A 15,751-nucleotide genomic window follows, 5' to 3' on the forward strand; every position below is an offset into this window, starting at 1 on the left:
GTCACAATTCCTGCAACTCTGCACAGTTTGTCACAGCTGAGGACACTCAGACCAAAGGGAAAGGAAACTGCTCTGTGTACCAAAGCAACTTTGAATTTAGGGGACAAGGATTTATTGGTTTTATTACCTAAGCGCCACCTTCCACTCCCCATCTGGGGGATTCTAGGTAGAAGTTCCACCAGTGACCACATGCCCAGCTTCTCTCTAGGGATTCCAGGCCAGGCGGGGTGGGGGGCTTGTTTGTAATGCTGAAATTTACTCCCCAGCCTTACTTTTTTTTTTTTTTTAAATTAAGGTCCCCATGCTCCCAATTTACTCAGATCTTGTCTTTTTCTACTTCCCATGTACATTACATCTATGTAAGTCTCTCTTAGGGTCCTCATTGTTGTCTGGGTTCTCTGGGATTGTGATTTGTGGCCTTGCATCTTAAGACTCAGAATTGCTTGGGCTGTAGCTAAGTGGTAGGGCTTACTTGCCATGGGTTGGGACCCCGGTTTCTATCCCAGCACTGTGAAAAGGAATGCTCCCAGCAATTCTTAATTATATTTTACATTTCTCTATAGAAAAGCAATGGTGCCTGAGGGGTGACTTAGCAACATTTGCTTGGCATGCCAAGGCTCTGGGTTCCATCCCCAGCACCAAAAACTGCAAACAATGAGCTAGTTTTCTAAAACTTGCCAATGTTTGGAGTACAACAGGCCATCCGTTTGGGTAGCAAATGTCACTTCAGCCTCTCATTAACTGAATCATGACACTGGTTGGCTTGGAAACTCATGGACAATATTTCTTTTGATTTTGAGGTAGTCTCACATAGCTTGGAACTCCTGTCCTTCCGTCTGGCATGCCAAGATTATACCTGTGTACACCAGGCCCCAGATTTTATTTTGTTTGTTTGTTTGTTTGAAAGACAAAGGTTTCAGTCTGTAGCCCAACCTGGCTTCAGACTTTCAGCTATGTCCCCATCTCAAGTTTCCCAAACAGCTGGGGTACCCCTGAAGTCCAGAGTGAGACAGCTTGTGTGCCCCAAGTCTCCAGCCAGGCTTGAAGCTACTGTGGCCCCAGGGGTGGAAAGGGGTCTGAGAGTCACAGTGCCTGCCCTTCTTGGCAGGCTAATGTGCCTGGTACAGAAAGAGTTACAGTCGGGCCCCTCCCTGACCCCAGAGACATCTATATTACCTAGCAACAGCTGTGCCAGGCAGGACGCACAGACCTCCCCAGAGCTCCACCAGCCAGACCCTGACACAGGGAAGCCAGGTGAGTGGTCGGGGTGTTCTTGGGCTGTGTGGTTATCAGCAAGCAGCTCTGTCAGGCCAGCCGAGTACAGAAACCCATTGCAAGTTCTGTCTCTGCAGTGTTCATTTGTGCTCATAATGGACACCGTAAATGCCACCATAGAAAGGCTGAGAGCCCAGTGTCTATCCAGAGGGGCCTCAGGCATCCAGGACCTGGCCAGGTGAGCCCTCATCCCCGGTACTCTCGGCACCTTCTGGCCAGGCACTTCCCATCAATGGAATCCCATCTTGATATCTTGCTCCCCAGGTTTTTCCGCCGCCTGGACAAGGATGGCAGCCGGTCCCTGGATGCAGAGGAGCTGAGGCAGGGCCTGGGACAGCTGGGACTGGATGTGGGGGAGGCAGAGGCAGAGGCACTGTGCAAACGCTGGGACCGCGACGGCAGTGGGACGCTGGACTTGGAGGAGTTCCTGCAGGCATTACAGGTGAGGCTGACCTCAGACACTGAGAGGGGGTGCTGGTGAGAGTGGCAAACCCCAGCACCCCTCAGTCACTGTCCCCTTCTACAGCCCCCCATGTCCCAGGCCCGAGAAGCTGTCATTGCAGCCGCCTTTGCCAAGCTGGACCAGACAGGGGATGGTGTGGTGACTGTGGACGACCTGCGAGGGGTGTACTCTGGCCGCGCTCACCCCAAGGTGCGCAGTGGAGAGTGGACAGAGGATGAGGCCCTTCACCAATTCCTCGACAATTTTGACACATTTGAGAAGGATGGGCAGGTGTGTTCACCTGGTACCTCCCACAGGGGCAGCTTCCCTGGCCTGGGTCCCACTCAGCCTTCCCCCCTCATAGCCTGTCATCCTACCCCCCCCCCCGCCACACAGGTCACACTAGCCGAGTTCCAAGACTACTACAGGGGACTCAGCGCTTCAGTGGACACAGATTCAGAGTTCGTGGCCATGGTGAGCAATGCCTGGCGCCTCTGATGTTGTTGCCCTCAGCTGCCTGACAACCGCCCTTAGCCTAGTCCCCTGACCCATCTGCTCCTCTGTCACCACTGTCCTGGGGCCCCAGCTAGACACAGGGAGGGGAATATGTGAGAACGGGAGGCTGAAGAACCGGCTGGACCAGGTCTTTGGCAGGGCCACCCGTAGGCCTGGCTGGATAGAGCACTGACCCCATCAGGGGGCCCCATGGCCACACCCAGCTTGTCTGGCTGCCAGGTGCATGGGAGGTCGGGGTTTTAGTTAAAAGTTTTAATGCAGTTCTCAAATACATTTCATATGACAATCTTACATAAATGTTCCAAAACACATGGGCGACGTCTGGAGTCACTTGTCACTGACTGGCTAAGGCTGGAAGCAGTGTGACCGACCCATCTGCCAGACAGCCTCTGGTATCCTTGCTGGCTCCCCGGGTGTGGCCCAGCCAGAGATGGAACCACATAGTCTATGAGTGGGGGTGTCACCATTTGCCTTTCAGGGGCCCTAGATGGTCAATCCCCTCAGGGCTGTGCTGCTTAGGAGGCCCAGGTGGTGCAGGTGAACAAGAGCACAGGAACCCTCCTGCGCCAGCGTTGTCCAGACAGGCGTTCTCAGGCCCAAACCTAGGGAGTCGCTGTGGGGCCGGACGCTTCCCACGGGGACATCAAGTCAGTTCAGCCAAAAAGCAGCTTCACCCAGGTCCTCGAAAGCCAAGCCATCAGAAATGAAAGAGGCATCAGCCATGTGAACCTGGCAGAGTGGGAAGCTGAGCAGACAGCAGGTTGCTTTCAACAGAACGCTGAGCTCAGAGTTTGAACTGTTGCTGCCCAGGGAGGGAGAGCTGGTCACCACGAGGCTGGGTGACCAGGCCAGGTCTGAGAGCCAGCGGAAGCTGTGACAAGTGTCAATGTGCCTTTTCGATCGGAGGAGGGCAGGGAACGTTCTTTCTGCTCATCAATATGATGAGGTTTGAGTCCCAAGCCGCATCCTGGCATCCCCATCTGCTGCAGAGGGGACACGCGGATCCAGCCTGCGGCCACCCCAGCAATAGACACCACCATGACGCGGCCTGCAGGGAGGGACGGGCAGCGGACAGACGACAAAGCAGCAGCCTGGCGCAGTGGCTCTGCTGCTATGTGCTCCCAGGAGTCTGGCCATCTCCTTCATCACCTGTGCCTGTGGGAAGAGTGGGTCCCTCAGCCCCAGCACAGCCACTGTGACCAGCTGGAGTCCCTCCCACAGGCCCCATGTTGCTCACCGGCTCCTGAGGGAGTGACCCCTGAGGGAGTTAGCACCGCATCCTCATCACTGTCTTCCTCCTCAGTGGTCCGGGTGGCCCCTGGCTCAGGTGCAGGAGCCTTGGCCTCCTGTTCCTGCTCAGCCCGGCTACGCAGTGCCAGGATGCGGTGGTGCAGGGCTGCATACAGCTGGCCAGTGTCCTTGGAGCTGGCCTGGGGAGACAGTGTGTGAGGTGGCAGTGTGTAGCTGGCAGCCAAGCTGGGCAGCATCCACACATGTAGACTCTGGCTTGCCACTGGGCCACACTGGCCTGGCAGCTGACTTCTCTGACATGGGACTACGAGTGATGGAAGGCCCCTGGAGAGTCAGAGTGGGGTCTGTCATCCCTCCACATGTAACGTGTAGTAGAGGGGACAGCATGGTGTGCATATAGCTATCGGGAACTGCCCAGGGAGGTTTGTGTCTTTGCTTTGTGACATTAGGACAGTGACCAGTAATGAGCCAGTGTTCCACGTCAGCCTTCCCGAGCTCACCGAGATCAGAAAGACCTTGACGCCCTGGTCCTCAGCGTCTGTGGCTGTGATGCGGATGCTCTTTTCGCTGGCCTTGTCCATCTGCATCTGTGCCCACAGCTTCGTGTTCAGGATGAGCCGCAGGCTGCCCTGGGTCCGCATCACTGCAGCAAGGAGGCCGCTTAGCTACATGCATGTCCTAACCTGCAGCCCACCTCCAGAAGACCAGGGGAGCCATGCCCTTGCAGGGAGGGGGCTGGTCTGGAACAGGGCAGGCATGTTCTCACAGAGCCCTCCTGAGATGGAGACCACCCGCCCCACCTGAAGCCCAAGCCTACTACGTGTGTGAGGCGGATCCCAACTCTCCCCACCCAGTCAGGCCTATGAGTCCCATCCTCCCTTCCCCCCAAGGCCAGGAGCTCATCTGAGGCTCCAGTAATAAGCATCATACAGGTAGTTCCTGGCTTGCTACCTGTTATGGGTGGAAAAAAAACTAGGGCTGGAGATGACTCGGCAGTTAAAGAGTACTACTGACTGTGTTGGGCAGTGGTGGGCCACGCTTTTAATCCAGCACTCAGGAGGCAGAGGCAGGTGGATCTCTGTGAGTTCCAGGCCAGCCTGGTCTACAAGAGTGAGTAACAGGACAGGCTCCAAAGCTACAGAGAAACCCTGTTCAGGAAAAGGGGGGGGGGGAAGGCACTGAGCACCAAGTGCTCTCCCACAGAACCAGGGTTCAATTCCCAGCACCCACATGGCAGCTCACAACTGTCTGTAGTTCCAGTTCCAGGAAACCCAACACCCATGGCAAAACACCAATGCACATAAAATAAATAAAATTTAAAAACAAACAAACACAAAAAGAACAACAACAAGCCCCCAACTACCCCATATGTACAGGGTCACAAGTCACAGACTGTTTTTTGTTTTGGGCTTGGCCTTGAACTCATATCAGTCCTCCTGCCTCACCTCCCAATTCTGGGCTTAAGCTGACATTTCAAGGAAATGTAACCAAATGGACAGGAGCTCCCCATGTCTTTGGAAGGGCTCACGGTGGATCCCAGGTCAGCCTGGGCGACAGAGAGACCATGTTCACAAGACCCCAACAAGAGGAGGGCAGCTCCAACCGACACTGGAGCAGTGCCCACTGCTCTGAGGACTCACAGCCCAGGCTGACACGCTCCTGCCCCCACCTTGCTTCCGAGTTGTACTGTTTCCACTAAGGATGCTTGAGCAGAGAGTGAGTGTGCAGGAGCAGTAGGCCCCAGCCAGAGGGCCCGATGCGTAGCCCTGCTCACAGCCATGCCCCATCCCAGCTGTGGTCCCCACACTTCTGGTTTGGTGTGACCCCTGGCCACCTCTAGGAGGGTCTACCCTTCCCCAGTGCTCACCCAGCCGGGACTGTAACGTGCCGTCATCAGTTGATGCCATGTCATTGAGCCTCAGAAGTCCCCGGCCACGTTCCACCCATGACTGTGAGGTCTTGTCAAACACAAACAGCTTACACTGGATCTGTAACACATGGGGTCAGTGAGCAGGGTGTGGGTACCCACGCTCTGTACCCCACCAAACTCAGGCTCCACTTCAAATCAAGAGCTACCAGTGATGCTGGGTATCTTACTACCCCACCTGGCTACCAGTCCACAGCTATGGTCAGGACACTGCCAGCCAGCACCCAGCTTTGTTCTTTATCCACAGTCATCTCTTTGTATGTGTTTTGGTTTCTGTGGTGCTGGGAATGGAAGCCAAGCTCCAGCAAGCTAGGTTTTACTATGCAGCCATGTACCCTGCCCAAATGCGTAAGCAAGGAGAACTCTGGCAACCCAAACACACAGAGACGACACCTCGCTCCCGCGGGAAGGAGTTGCCTGGCTGCAGGGACATCCTACAGTGCTTGGGAAGACAACAGCATGGCAGTCCCTTCCACTGCCAACCCAGAAAGCAAGTAAATGTCCTTACATGCACGTGTAACACTGCCTGTGAGGGCCCTGAAGCAGAAAGAGACACGTACTAGTTCACTGGCACCATGCCGTCCCTTGGAGTGTTACCCAGTCAGGGACAGAAACAACCGACCTAAGGACACCAAACTCAGTGACAAAACCAGGACAAAACTCCATACATCAGAGAATCCCAGAAGTGTTCAGAACTGGGAAACCCAGAGGCAAGGGGAAGACTTGCGGGTGCTGGGTGCTAGCTCACTGGACGGGGCTCAAACTGTGACAGTGGCTGTGCAAGTCGTTTAGGCAAAAACGTTCCTGACTGTCCTGGAACTTTCTCAGTAGCCCAAGCCTTGAACTCACAGACATCTCCCTGCCTCTGCCTCCCAAGTGCTGGGATTGAAGGTGTGGGACAGGATGCCCAGATTCACTCGCTGTTCTGGAAGTCAGGTCTTGCTATGCAGCCCACTCCTGGCCGCCCTGCTCAGCATGCTTGCTCTCACCTGTAGCACATTACTTTCCGCCTCCTCCCCCGTGATGACCTCCACCTTCTCCAGCAAACATGTCCACGCTGTGGCCTTAGTGTAGGCAGCGGCTGACTCGGCTAGTGACTCTGCATGGAGAGGACCCAAAACCACAGCCAAGTCAGCAGGCCTGGGGCTCCTGGGGACCTGAGGAGCCCTGTCCTGGTCAGCAGAGCATGGCCACCCGCCATCCATCCCGGGATCTTCAAGCCAACCTCTCACATCTATTGGGGCCACAGCTGTCCCTGCCTAGTGGTCGGGAGGTGTGCAGAGCTGTGCCCTACCTTTCTTGGGGACAGCCTCCTGGGATGATGGCTCAGACCCTGACTGGACATGCGTAGTCTCCCTGCTGGCATCTGAGTTGGCTTCATTCAGCTTGGGGGGGCTCTGAGGAAACAAGCGTGCCAGGGCGGAGCTGCTGTGGGTGCTGAGGACAGAGTGAGAGGCCCAGCAGGGACGGCTGCTCAGCACTTCCCGGAGGCCTGACACCTGAGCACCCTGCAGGGGCCTGTCCTCAACAGCATTCCTAGTCAGGCCCTCCTTTTAGGACCACACGCTGTGGCAGACCAACAGGAATAAGCTGCAGCATGGCGACCGTACCAGGTGCCAAGGGGCATGACCAGAGTCTGTGGACACCATGGTGGGGCTGGATGCACACCCAGAGGGAGAAAATGGCTGAGAGGAGTTGGTGATCGCTAGACTCTACGTCCTGGGCTACAAGTGTTCAGAAAGCAGGGAATATACATGCGCCTGCTATCCTGGCTGCCCCTGTCCTGCAGAAGTGGCAGGCATGGCTGATTCTGTGAACAGGGACACAGGCCACCTGTCTCAGTGGTATAGCTTTGGGGCCAGCTATGGCGCTGGCCAAAGGGATGCCTGTGTCAGTGAAGAGTAAAGAGAGGGTGAAGCCGGCCCCCTAGCAGCCTCTGGGGGGCAACAGAAGCCTGTAGCGAATGTGAGCTGGAGCTGGTCTTTCTCATTCCTGTACCTGAGAATCCTGTCCTGACTGTACAGGAGACAGCATGACAGCCACATGCTGTGAGCCCCCAAGTAGGTAACAGTGCCAGCCAGGACTACTCACCAAGACGCGCTCGCTCATGTTCTGGCCAAACACAAACTTGTTGGAGGTGTCAGTACTATAGGCTGAGCTGTCTGCGCTGGAGAGAGGAGTGGCAACGTCAGTGTGGCACCACATGCACACACAAACGCCTGTCCTCCCCCCATCCCCAGGCCCACAGCCTGAAGCACAGGCTAGCTGGACCTCTCTTCTCGAGATGGAGAGTCCTGGTGGCATGTGCGCATCACAGCACACTCACCTGGAGCTGATGTATTGCAGAAAGTAGTTGGTTGCAGTAGGTGTTTCTGAGCTGGGATGCACAGTGCTGTCTACATCCGCCACAGCAGCATTCTCATTCATTAACTGCAGAGAGAGGGAAGCGGCTGCTCACGTGGCCCTGTCTGACAAGTCCTGCCGTGAGGATGCACTGAGCACAAGGTACATCTGCCACCAACATGGCCACACCTGACACAGTGGTGAAGACACAAAGACAAGATGGGTGTGGTGGTGCACGTCTTTAATCTCAGCACTGGGTGGAAGAGGCAGGAGAATCCTAAGAGTTTAGGCCAGCCTGGGCTACACAGTGAGCTCTTGTCTGGTGTGGACCCACACACCTGTCATCTCAACATTGCAGAAGGCTGAGGCTCAAGGCTGGTCTGGGCTGCACTCAAAATAAGTGGGGAAGAAAAACCTGCAGAGAGGATCACAAAGCTTTAGGAGCTTTTCTACCTTGTTAGAAAATTGACACACGGCACAGCCAGTCACATAATGGGGGCATGGTACCATGGCAACCACAGTTTCTCTGTGGTTCTGTTAAAAGCCATGATGTATAGGTGTCACTCTTGAATGACCAAGGAGGTGATACTACATTAGAAGATACTGTGATCCTGGCTCATGGCTGTGCCTGATGGCACTGGAGGGTGAGTGCAGAGCCCACAGAAGCCTTCAGCCTGAGAATGCCAGCTGGCCCAACCACAGAGAAGCCAGAGGTCCTGTGGCTGAGCATAGTGGGTACCCAGCACCAAGAAGGAGGTGCCCACCAGATGGCAGGGGACAGAAGACACGCTGGAGTCTTCTGCATGGGGGAGCGTTTCAATGTGGTGACAGGTCTTGCTGTGCAGCCCAGGCCAGATCACTCTCTGAGGGGCATCCTAGGTTCTGTAGGTACTGAGCACTGCCCCAGTCCTCCCACTCTCATGCCCCCAGACCCTATGCTCCGGCACTGCAGGCATCAGACTTGGTTTCCAGACTCTCACCGCTCTGCTGAGGATTCTGTGGTGGCCCCAGTGGGGGCTGCTTGAGCCCAGGGCCCAGCTCACAAAGCCAGGCTGGCTAGTGTACAACAGCCATCTCAGCAATCAGGAGGCTGAGGCTGGAGGATCAGTCCAGGGTCATCCATAGCCACACAGTGAGTTCAAGACCAGACTGGGCTACATGAGACCTTATCTCAAATCAAACCCATGCCAATCAATCATACAACCAGTATTTTAGTGTAGCTCTTGGAAAGATGACCTGAGGTAGCCCGAAATCCTAGGACTTGAGGTTAGCCCGGGCCACATGAAACACTACCTCAGAGTGGGGAGGGATTCTCAGTGGAATGGTGCCCGGGGCAATGGATGTCTGGGTAGATGTGTGGCTGTCGCGGGTACCCCAGGCCACTCTCCTTAAGGATTGGTTGCTGCAGTTCCACTGCCCCACATCCACCCAGCGAATACCTTCACTCTGTCTCTCAAGTTCTGTCCAAACACAAAGGCCTGTGGGGCCGCCTGCTCCTCTTCACAGTGCCCCTCCTCTGAGGTGCCACATGGGGTTTTCTGAAGCACTTTCTCCTACAGGGAATAAGAAAAGAACCCAATCATACTTAGAAGCGATGGCAACAAAATGTCCAGAAGCCTGAAGTCAGCCAGGTATGCACATGGCTGGCAGCTATGATAGATGCTCCTGGGGTGAGGAGTGTTAGAGAAAGCCCTGAAGTCTGGCAGCTGACCAACACCAGCAGTTAACTGCCTCAGTGGAGCTGACAGAGGGTAGACATGGGAAGCTCAAGACCCAAGGGCACCTTCTGAGCAGCAGACTGGCTTCTGGTCCTAGGCAGTCTGCCTGGGCTCAGAAGGCACTTCTAAGAACCTGTTCTCGGGAACTCTGCTCAGGAATGAGGACACTGGCTGTCAGCGGGGCCAGACACGTCACCATACCCTGGTGCCAACAGAGCCAGAATCAGAACCAAGGGTCCCGACGTACACTAGAAATGGTACAGCAGCTACCAAGAGACAGACCAAATGAGCCCCCATCAGTTGTGAGAGGAAATGGTGTTGTGTGGGACACAGATGTGAGATTCCACGGTGCACAGAGCCAGTGGCTGGGGACCTCATATGGCAGGCCACTCCTACTTCCAACACAGCTTCCTGGACTGTTTTACACCAACTTACGTTTTTGTTTTTTCCAAATTACATTTCTTTGACTATGTGTGTGTGTATGCACGTGCATGTGCATGGAAACCAGAGGGTAACTCCCTGCACTGGTTGGTCTCTTTCACCACTGGGCTTCAACTCAGGTCATCAGGCTTGCAACAAGCAGTTCAATCCATTAAGTCCTATCACTGGTCCCTCTAAACACTGTCTTGCAAGTGTGCCTCCCTGAGCTCAGGAACTTGCTCACCCATGTGGCCGGATGAAGGAATCTGGAGGGCTGCCAAGAGACCTCTGGGCTGACGCCCTGGCTGTACATGGAAGGTGTGGGGGTGCTCTGCAGTTCCTGGAGCCCCACCATTCCTGCGGCAGCAGCCCTCAGTGGTGGGAGGGGTGGCACAGTGCTAACTGCACTCTCTGTGAGACTGTCAAGAGAATAGCCCCCTGGCTTGACACTATACATCTGGTTCCATTCTCACTCTGCCATAGGTCCTACGCCTACACAGGGAGTGTGGCTTGTATGCGTAGCCCTCCATATCCCCAGATCGGTTGTCACTTTACCAAGGTTTCTACCCGCATTGAGGAATCCCAGTCTCAGGGTTCACAGAGTCAAGAAGCCCTTCTGTCTGACATGTATGTCATCACGTGGCTCTGACTCCTGGCCACTGCTTCATCAGAGGCTAAATTCCACTCCCTAGCTACCAAGCTCAGCATCCCTGATCAGCAGCTAGTGACTGTGTCACAAGCCAGGAATGGCTGTGAAGGTAAGGGTCCTGCCTGCTCTAGTCACATCAGAGACAATAAGCATAGTGATCCTGTCCATCCCAGGACAGCAGGAATGTGGAGCCTTGGGTGAAATCTGGGTGCCACAGGGACAGACCCAGAGTGAGAGTTAGGTTAGACCCAGAGTCAGTGTTAGGCACTGTAGCACTCAGCCTGCTGGAGAGGTGGACCAGCATGTCCTCGGCTGAGGGATGGGAGGGGCATGCACTGTGGAAGACGCTGGGTACTGCAGAGGGTGACTCAAGTGGATCCCTGGGTTGGTGGAGCTGAATGCTGGCACTGCCTGGCTGGAACAGTGCACCTGATTTTCTCCTGCATCTCAGTCACACTCACAAGAATAGGCTAGGAGCCATTCACACCCCCACTTAGGGGGTGGGAGCGGGATGAGTATGTCCCCATGTGGCCTTAGACTCCCGCTTCCCTGAGCATTTTCCTGGTGAGAGCAGACAGTGGCTTTGACTATGACTCCACACGGATGAATTCAAGAGCAGAGCAGGCAGCCTGAGAAGCAGGTGGGGCAGGGGTGGTGGTGGCCTCGAAACCTTGGGCTGCAGGGCCCTCTCCTCTCACGTTTCCAGGGCTGACACCCCAGCGCCACTGTATGTGCACCCGAGGGCCCATCTGTGACTGGGAGTGGGGCAAGGGGGAGATGACACACTGTGGTGAGGACACAGCCACAAAAGTCACTCCTGGGCTCTTGGGTAGTGGGGGCCCATCCTGACTGACTGACAGTCATCAACCAATGCCAGGTGTCCAGTGGCTAAGCTCTCAGTCCCTGGTGTGGTGTGAGAGGACCTTTAGCAGGGGCCCTGTGGAAGTAGTTAGGGCGCAGGAGCACCATCCCCGCTGTTGCCACTCCCCGGGAAGTTGTGCTGCACTGTGCAGGCAAAGTGCTAGGAAGCATTGATGGCGTCTAGGCTTGGAGACCTGAGCAGAGATCACACCAGGCCTGGTGCTGCAGCCCATTCCAGGCACCCATGACCCACCAACCTCAAGTGTGCTTGTCCCCTCGGCAGACTCGGAGGGGCTCTTCTGTGTGAGGTTTTCTGGTGATGCAGACGTGGCTGGTCCTGTGCAGTCTGTTGGCATGCTGACCCCATTGGTGCCACTACTGGGGACTGCAAAAGGGAGAGAGTTGGAGGTGGCACATGTATGAATCCCCTCCTCAGCCCTCTGGCAGCTGGCCGAGCTGCTGGGCTCTGTCTAGGCCTCCTTTGTAAAGAGGCTTCTAAAGTCCATTCATCTTAGGCAGGTCATGGTGGTTAAGTGCTTTTAATCCTACCACTTTGGAGGCAGAGCTATGAGTTCAAGGACAGAGCAACATGGAAGACTGTATGTCAATCAGGGCTACATTAAAAAAAAAAATCATGCATTCTTAGACTAAAAACAAAACATGCCCAAAGCTCCCACACGAGGGGCTGCTGTCTTTATTTTGGACACACTACACTGGCAGGCAGCACGCACCGTGCTGAGTTTCATCCTCAGCATTACTCCCCTCCCCAAACAAGACACAGACAAGAACTGGCTCCCACAAAATGAAGAGCAAAAGAAAACCTAGCAAAGACAGGTCTTGTGCAATTGGAGGAAAGTCCATCTGTGCACGCGCACACTCACAAAGCCAGAAGGGAGCTGGCACAGTGGTACATGCCTACTACCCCACGCTTGAGAATCCCGGGCTACAGAATGAGTGCAGGAGCAGATGGGCAGCACACTGAGATGCCGAGTCACAAAAGTCCAACTAAACCAAGACAAAACGGCAATCACCCTGACATGCTGGGCCATCCTGCTGGCCCCCAAATCAGGACAAAACAAGACAAGAATCTTCAAGTGTGCTATGGCCTTGCTGATCTGGCTGACTCTGAGCACTAGAAATCTGAATGACAAGACCAGAACCCAGTGAGCCCCAGGTGGTGACAGAGCACGGCTTGGGAGGTTGGCAAGAGAGGGGGCAGCATTCCATTCCTCTACTGGGGCTTCCCAGAACGGAGCTGGCCCAAAGGAACCGCTCACCTCTGTACTTCAGACTGTGACTTGGTGGTCCCTTACCCGTATGTGACAGCACCTTGGGCTGTGGGGCCTGCAGCACAGCTGGGCGGAGGACACCACGCTGCTGTTCCCTGGGCTTCTGGCTGGGCAGACCTGGAACACAGCAGATTCTAGAAACTCCGTCCCTGCTGCTCCAGGGCACATCAACTTCAATGGTCATGCATGGGAGGCCACACTCAAAACCAACCCTTTCTCTATAGTGACAGTCACCTGCCACTGGGATCTGTGATGGGGCCCAGGACACTGCTATACTCTGAGAGCTGACCCAGTGTAAGGGGAGATGGCCATAGCTGGTGCAGGGTCACAGTGAGTTCCCAGGTAGGAGACACCCTGTTCCCGCAGGTCTGAGTAGCTTTTCAGGGCTGTGTCCACGTCAATCACATCCTTGTAGACAGACTGGGGCCTACAGCAAGGATCCTAAGGCCAGGTAAAGGCCTGGCAACGTCACCTACCTGCACTGGGCGCCTGGCCATGGATGAGCGTTGGGGGCTTCAGCCGGAAGCTGCTGCTTTTCTCCTCTACAAGTACAAGACACAGATGAGCTCAGCCTGTGCAGGGCAGGAGCACAGCGGGTCTGAGACTCTGAGAATGGTCTAGGCTGCATCGCGAAAGTAGGAGGCCCCGGTAAGTAGAGGTGTGGATCTGCAGCAAGACCAGCCCAGGGGACCTGGAAGATGCTGAGGCAGGGTAACATATTCACTAGGCCCTGGCCCTTCCTCCCAGGGGAGGGAGTGATGGTACTGTTGCGCAGGCCTCCAGGACATGCCTGGAGCTCAGTGCCAGCTGGTCTAACCTGACCCAGGACATGAAGGTGTGGGAAGATGCACAGGTCACAGGCGGTCTTGGAGGCTCAGTCATCAGGCATGGGGAATGCAGACATCACCTCCTCCTCCCATACCCATGACCCTCCTAATGGAAGCAATCAATAAAATTCTTGGGAAAAGGTCAGCAGAAGATAACCCTAAAACACGGGGCTGGGGAGCTGCTCAGTGGGTAGAGTGCCTGCAGTGCAAGCACATGGACCTGAGTTCAGATCCCCACACACCAGCAAAAGCACAGTGCAGGCGGAGATTTCTGGCCAGTAGGGCCAGCCCAGTCGGTGAGATCCTGCCTCAGAAAGTAAGACGTAGGGCAATGAACAATGATAGTGGTGTTGACAGGCACAGGTGAGCACACCAGCACCCCTGCGGCATGTGTGCACCACACACATAGACAAGGAATCTGTCTAGGTCTTAGGTGAACAGAAGGTCCCACAGTGCGGGATCTGTGGATAGAAGTGGTGAACTCAGAAATACGAAGGGGATTCATGATGCCTGCAGCTGAAGAGGGAGGACACTGAGGGGACTGGAGGCAGGGCTCATGGGGATGGAGTTTATTTGGGGTTGACAGCTAGATACTGGGAACACTGACAGGAAAGTGGCCACACAGAAAAGCCCAGGGGCTGCCTTGGGACCACCCAGTCAGAGCAGCATTCAAGCCAAAGATGACCTGCACGTGTGACAAAGGAGCCACTAGAGCCAGCCATGGAGCTGGGCAGGGATGCTTCCAGGGGATTAGTGCTGGACCACACTTTTCAAACCAGAGACCAAATTTGTAAATGGTGTAACTGGAACCCAAAGGCTAGCTTTGGGCACCTGCATCCTGGCCATAGGTCTCTCAGGGTCCTGTTCCCTACAGAAGTAATCTCAACAGCTGGCCATAGGGACTGCAGCCACTCACCTGCACCAGCTTGATGCACCAGCATGACCACTGTGCTAGCATACAGGGATTCATGCAGGGTACCACTACGACCAGATGGACAGACACTTGTCAACACTAAGTGAGCAGTGGCGGCTCAGAGTTCTATCCCCAGCCCCATTCACAGGGACACCCTGGGCTCTTCTCAGGTCCTCTGGAGACTCATTTTGCTAACAGTGTTGCTGTGTGTGTGACTTACCCAGGACCTGGAAAACTCAGCTTCACCCCCTCCCACACAGCTGGCTATTGGATATATGCTACCTGAGAGGCAGGGGTACTGGCTGATGGGGGAAACTGCTCACCCAAGGGAGATCCCAGATTAACTGGAAATACACTGGGGACTAAGCCAGGCTGGCAATGATGTGAGGATGAAGGGCGGAGCCAGGTTTCTTCCTCAGACTCATCGTGTAGCTGAGGATGGCCTTGAACTCCTGATCTTCCTGCCTCTACCTCCTAAGAGTGGATGACAGGCCGGGGGGGGGGGGGGGGGGGGGGGGCAGGCGCGCGCGCGGGATGGTGGCATACACCTTTAATCCCAGCACTCGGGAGGCGAAGGCGAGTGATCTCTGATTTTGAAGCCATCCTAGGCTACAAGAGTTAGCTCCAGGACAGGCCCCAAAGCTACAGAGAAACACTGTTTCGAAAAACAAAACAAGAAAGCAAAAAAGAATAGATGACAAATGTAAGTCTCCATGTCTGGCTGAAACCAGGCTTCTTCATATCAGGAAAAAGGGTTACGGCGTTAGAACCCTATCACTGTGGGCTCTACGTGCCCAGGAACAGGGCCAAGCAGGGTACCCTGAACACCAAGATTTTGAATCTAGAGGCCACACCCCAAACAGAGAAGCAAGACAGATTCCAGGGCTGAGATGGAGTGGTGAGCAAAATCCCCGGGAGGACCGAAAGTAAAGGGACTAGGAGTGTCCAGACTGCCGACACCATGCATCAGACTCGTGACAGCCCAGAAGCCACCAGCCCAAGCAGATGATCCAGATTTATATCCACCCTGCTCCAAGACCCAAGAACAGGGCAGGGAGGGAAGGCTCTGGTGGCGATAGGTGGGACAGAAGAGCAGGGTGAACGAGAGCTTCCTACACAGGGCAGAGCGTGACCATGCTGGGGAAGCACAGGGCCCTGACTTAAAGATGGACAGTAACACCAGAGAGAGTATGGAGACTGTGCCCAAAAAACTAAGGCACTCTTGTGGATCCCTGAAAGACAGCCCTGGGTCTGAAGACTCTCCCGTGAGGAAGCCCTGCCCTGCAAGTCTAAGGCCCTGAGTTTGCATCTTCAGCATTC

General features: G+C 55.1%; 2 protein-coding genes across 4 annotated transcripts in view; one reads left to right on the forward strand and one right to left on the reverse strand.

Annotated features, from left to right (window-relative positions):
* Positions 1–50: 50 nt before the first annotated feature.
* Caps (calcyphosine) lies at positions 51–2,544 on the forward strand. Of its 2 annotated transcripts, XM_048427496.3 has the most exons (5): positions 51–1,254; positions 1,353–1,453; positions 1,540–1,717; positions 1,802–2,008; positions 2,114–2,544. In XM_048427496.3, exons 2-5 carry the CDS (start codon positions 1,371–1,373, stop codon positions 2,213–2,215), a joined length of 570 nt encoding a protein of 189 aa, XP_048283453.1. In that variant the 5' UTR covers positions 51–1,254; positions 1,353–1,370; the 3' UTR covers positions 2,216–2,544. The 2 variants fall into 2 exon arrangements, with proteins under 2 accessions (XP_048283453.1, XP_048283451.3); XM_048427494.3 differs by having other exon boundaries at positions 51–1,453.
* Positions 2,471–15,751, reverse strand: part of Ranbp3 (RAN binding protein 3) — a 47,305-nt gene continuing 34,024 nt past the window's right edge. For both annotated transcript variants that reach the window (XM_048427492.3, XM_048427493.3), the window contains 12 exons: positions 13,168–13,233; positions 12,716–12,808; positions 11,660–11,787; positions 9,194–9,307; positions 7,738–7,841; positions 7,503–7,578; positions 6,706–6,808; positions 6,401–6,510; positions 5,352–5,472; positions 3,985–4,127; positions 3,471–3,663; positions 2,471–3,388 (listed from right to left, as the gene is read on the reverse strand). In XM_048427492.3, the coding sequence (XP_048283449.1) occupies positions 3,345–3,388; positions 3,471–3,663; positions 3,985–4,127; positions 5,352–5,472; positions 6,401–6,510; positions 6,706–6,808; positions 7,503–7,578; positions 7,738–7,841; positions 9,194–9,307; positions 11,660–11,787; positions 12,716–12,808; positions 13,168–13,233 (1,295 nt within the window). In that variant the 3' untranslated portion in view covers positions 2,471–3,344. The remainder of the gene's footprint in view (positions 3,389–3,470; positions 3,664–3,984; positions 4,128–5,351; positions 5,473–6,400; positions 6,511–6,705; positions 6,809–7,502; positions 7,579–7,737; positions 7,842–9,193; positions 9,308–11,659; positions 11,788–12,715; positions 12,809–13,167; positions 13,234–15,751) is intronic.

Source organism: Myodes glareolus, chromosome 8, assembly GCF_982192425.1.
Source record: "Myodes glareolus chromosome 8, mMyoGla1.1, whole genome shotgun sequence".
NCBI lineage: Eukaryota > Metazoa > Chordata > Mammalia > Rodentia > Cricetidae > Myodes > Myodes glareolus.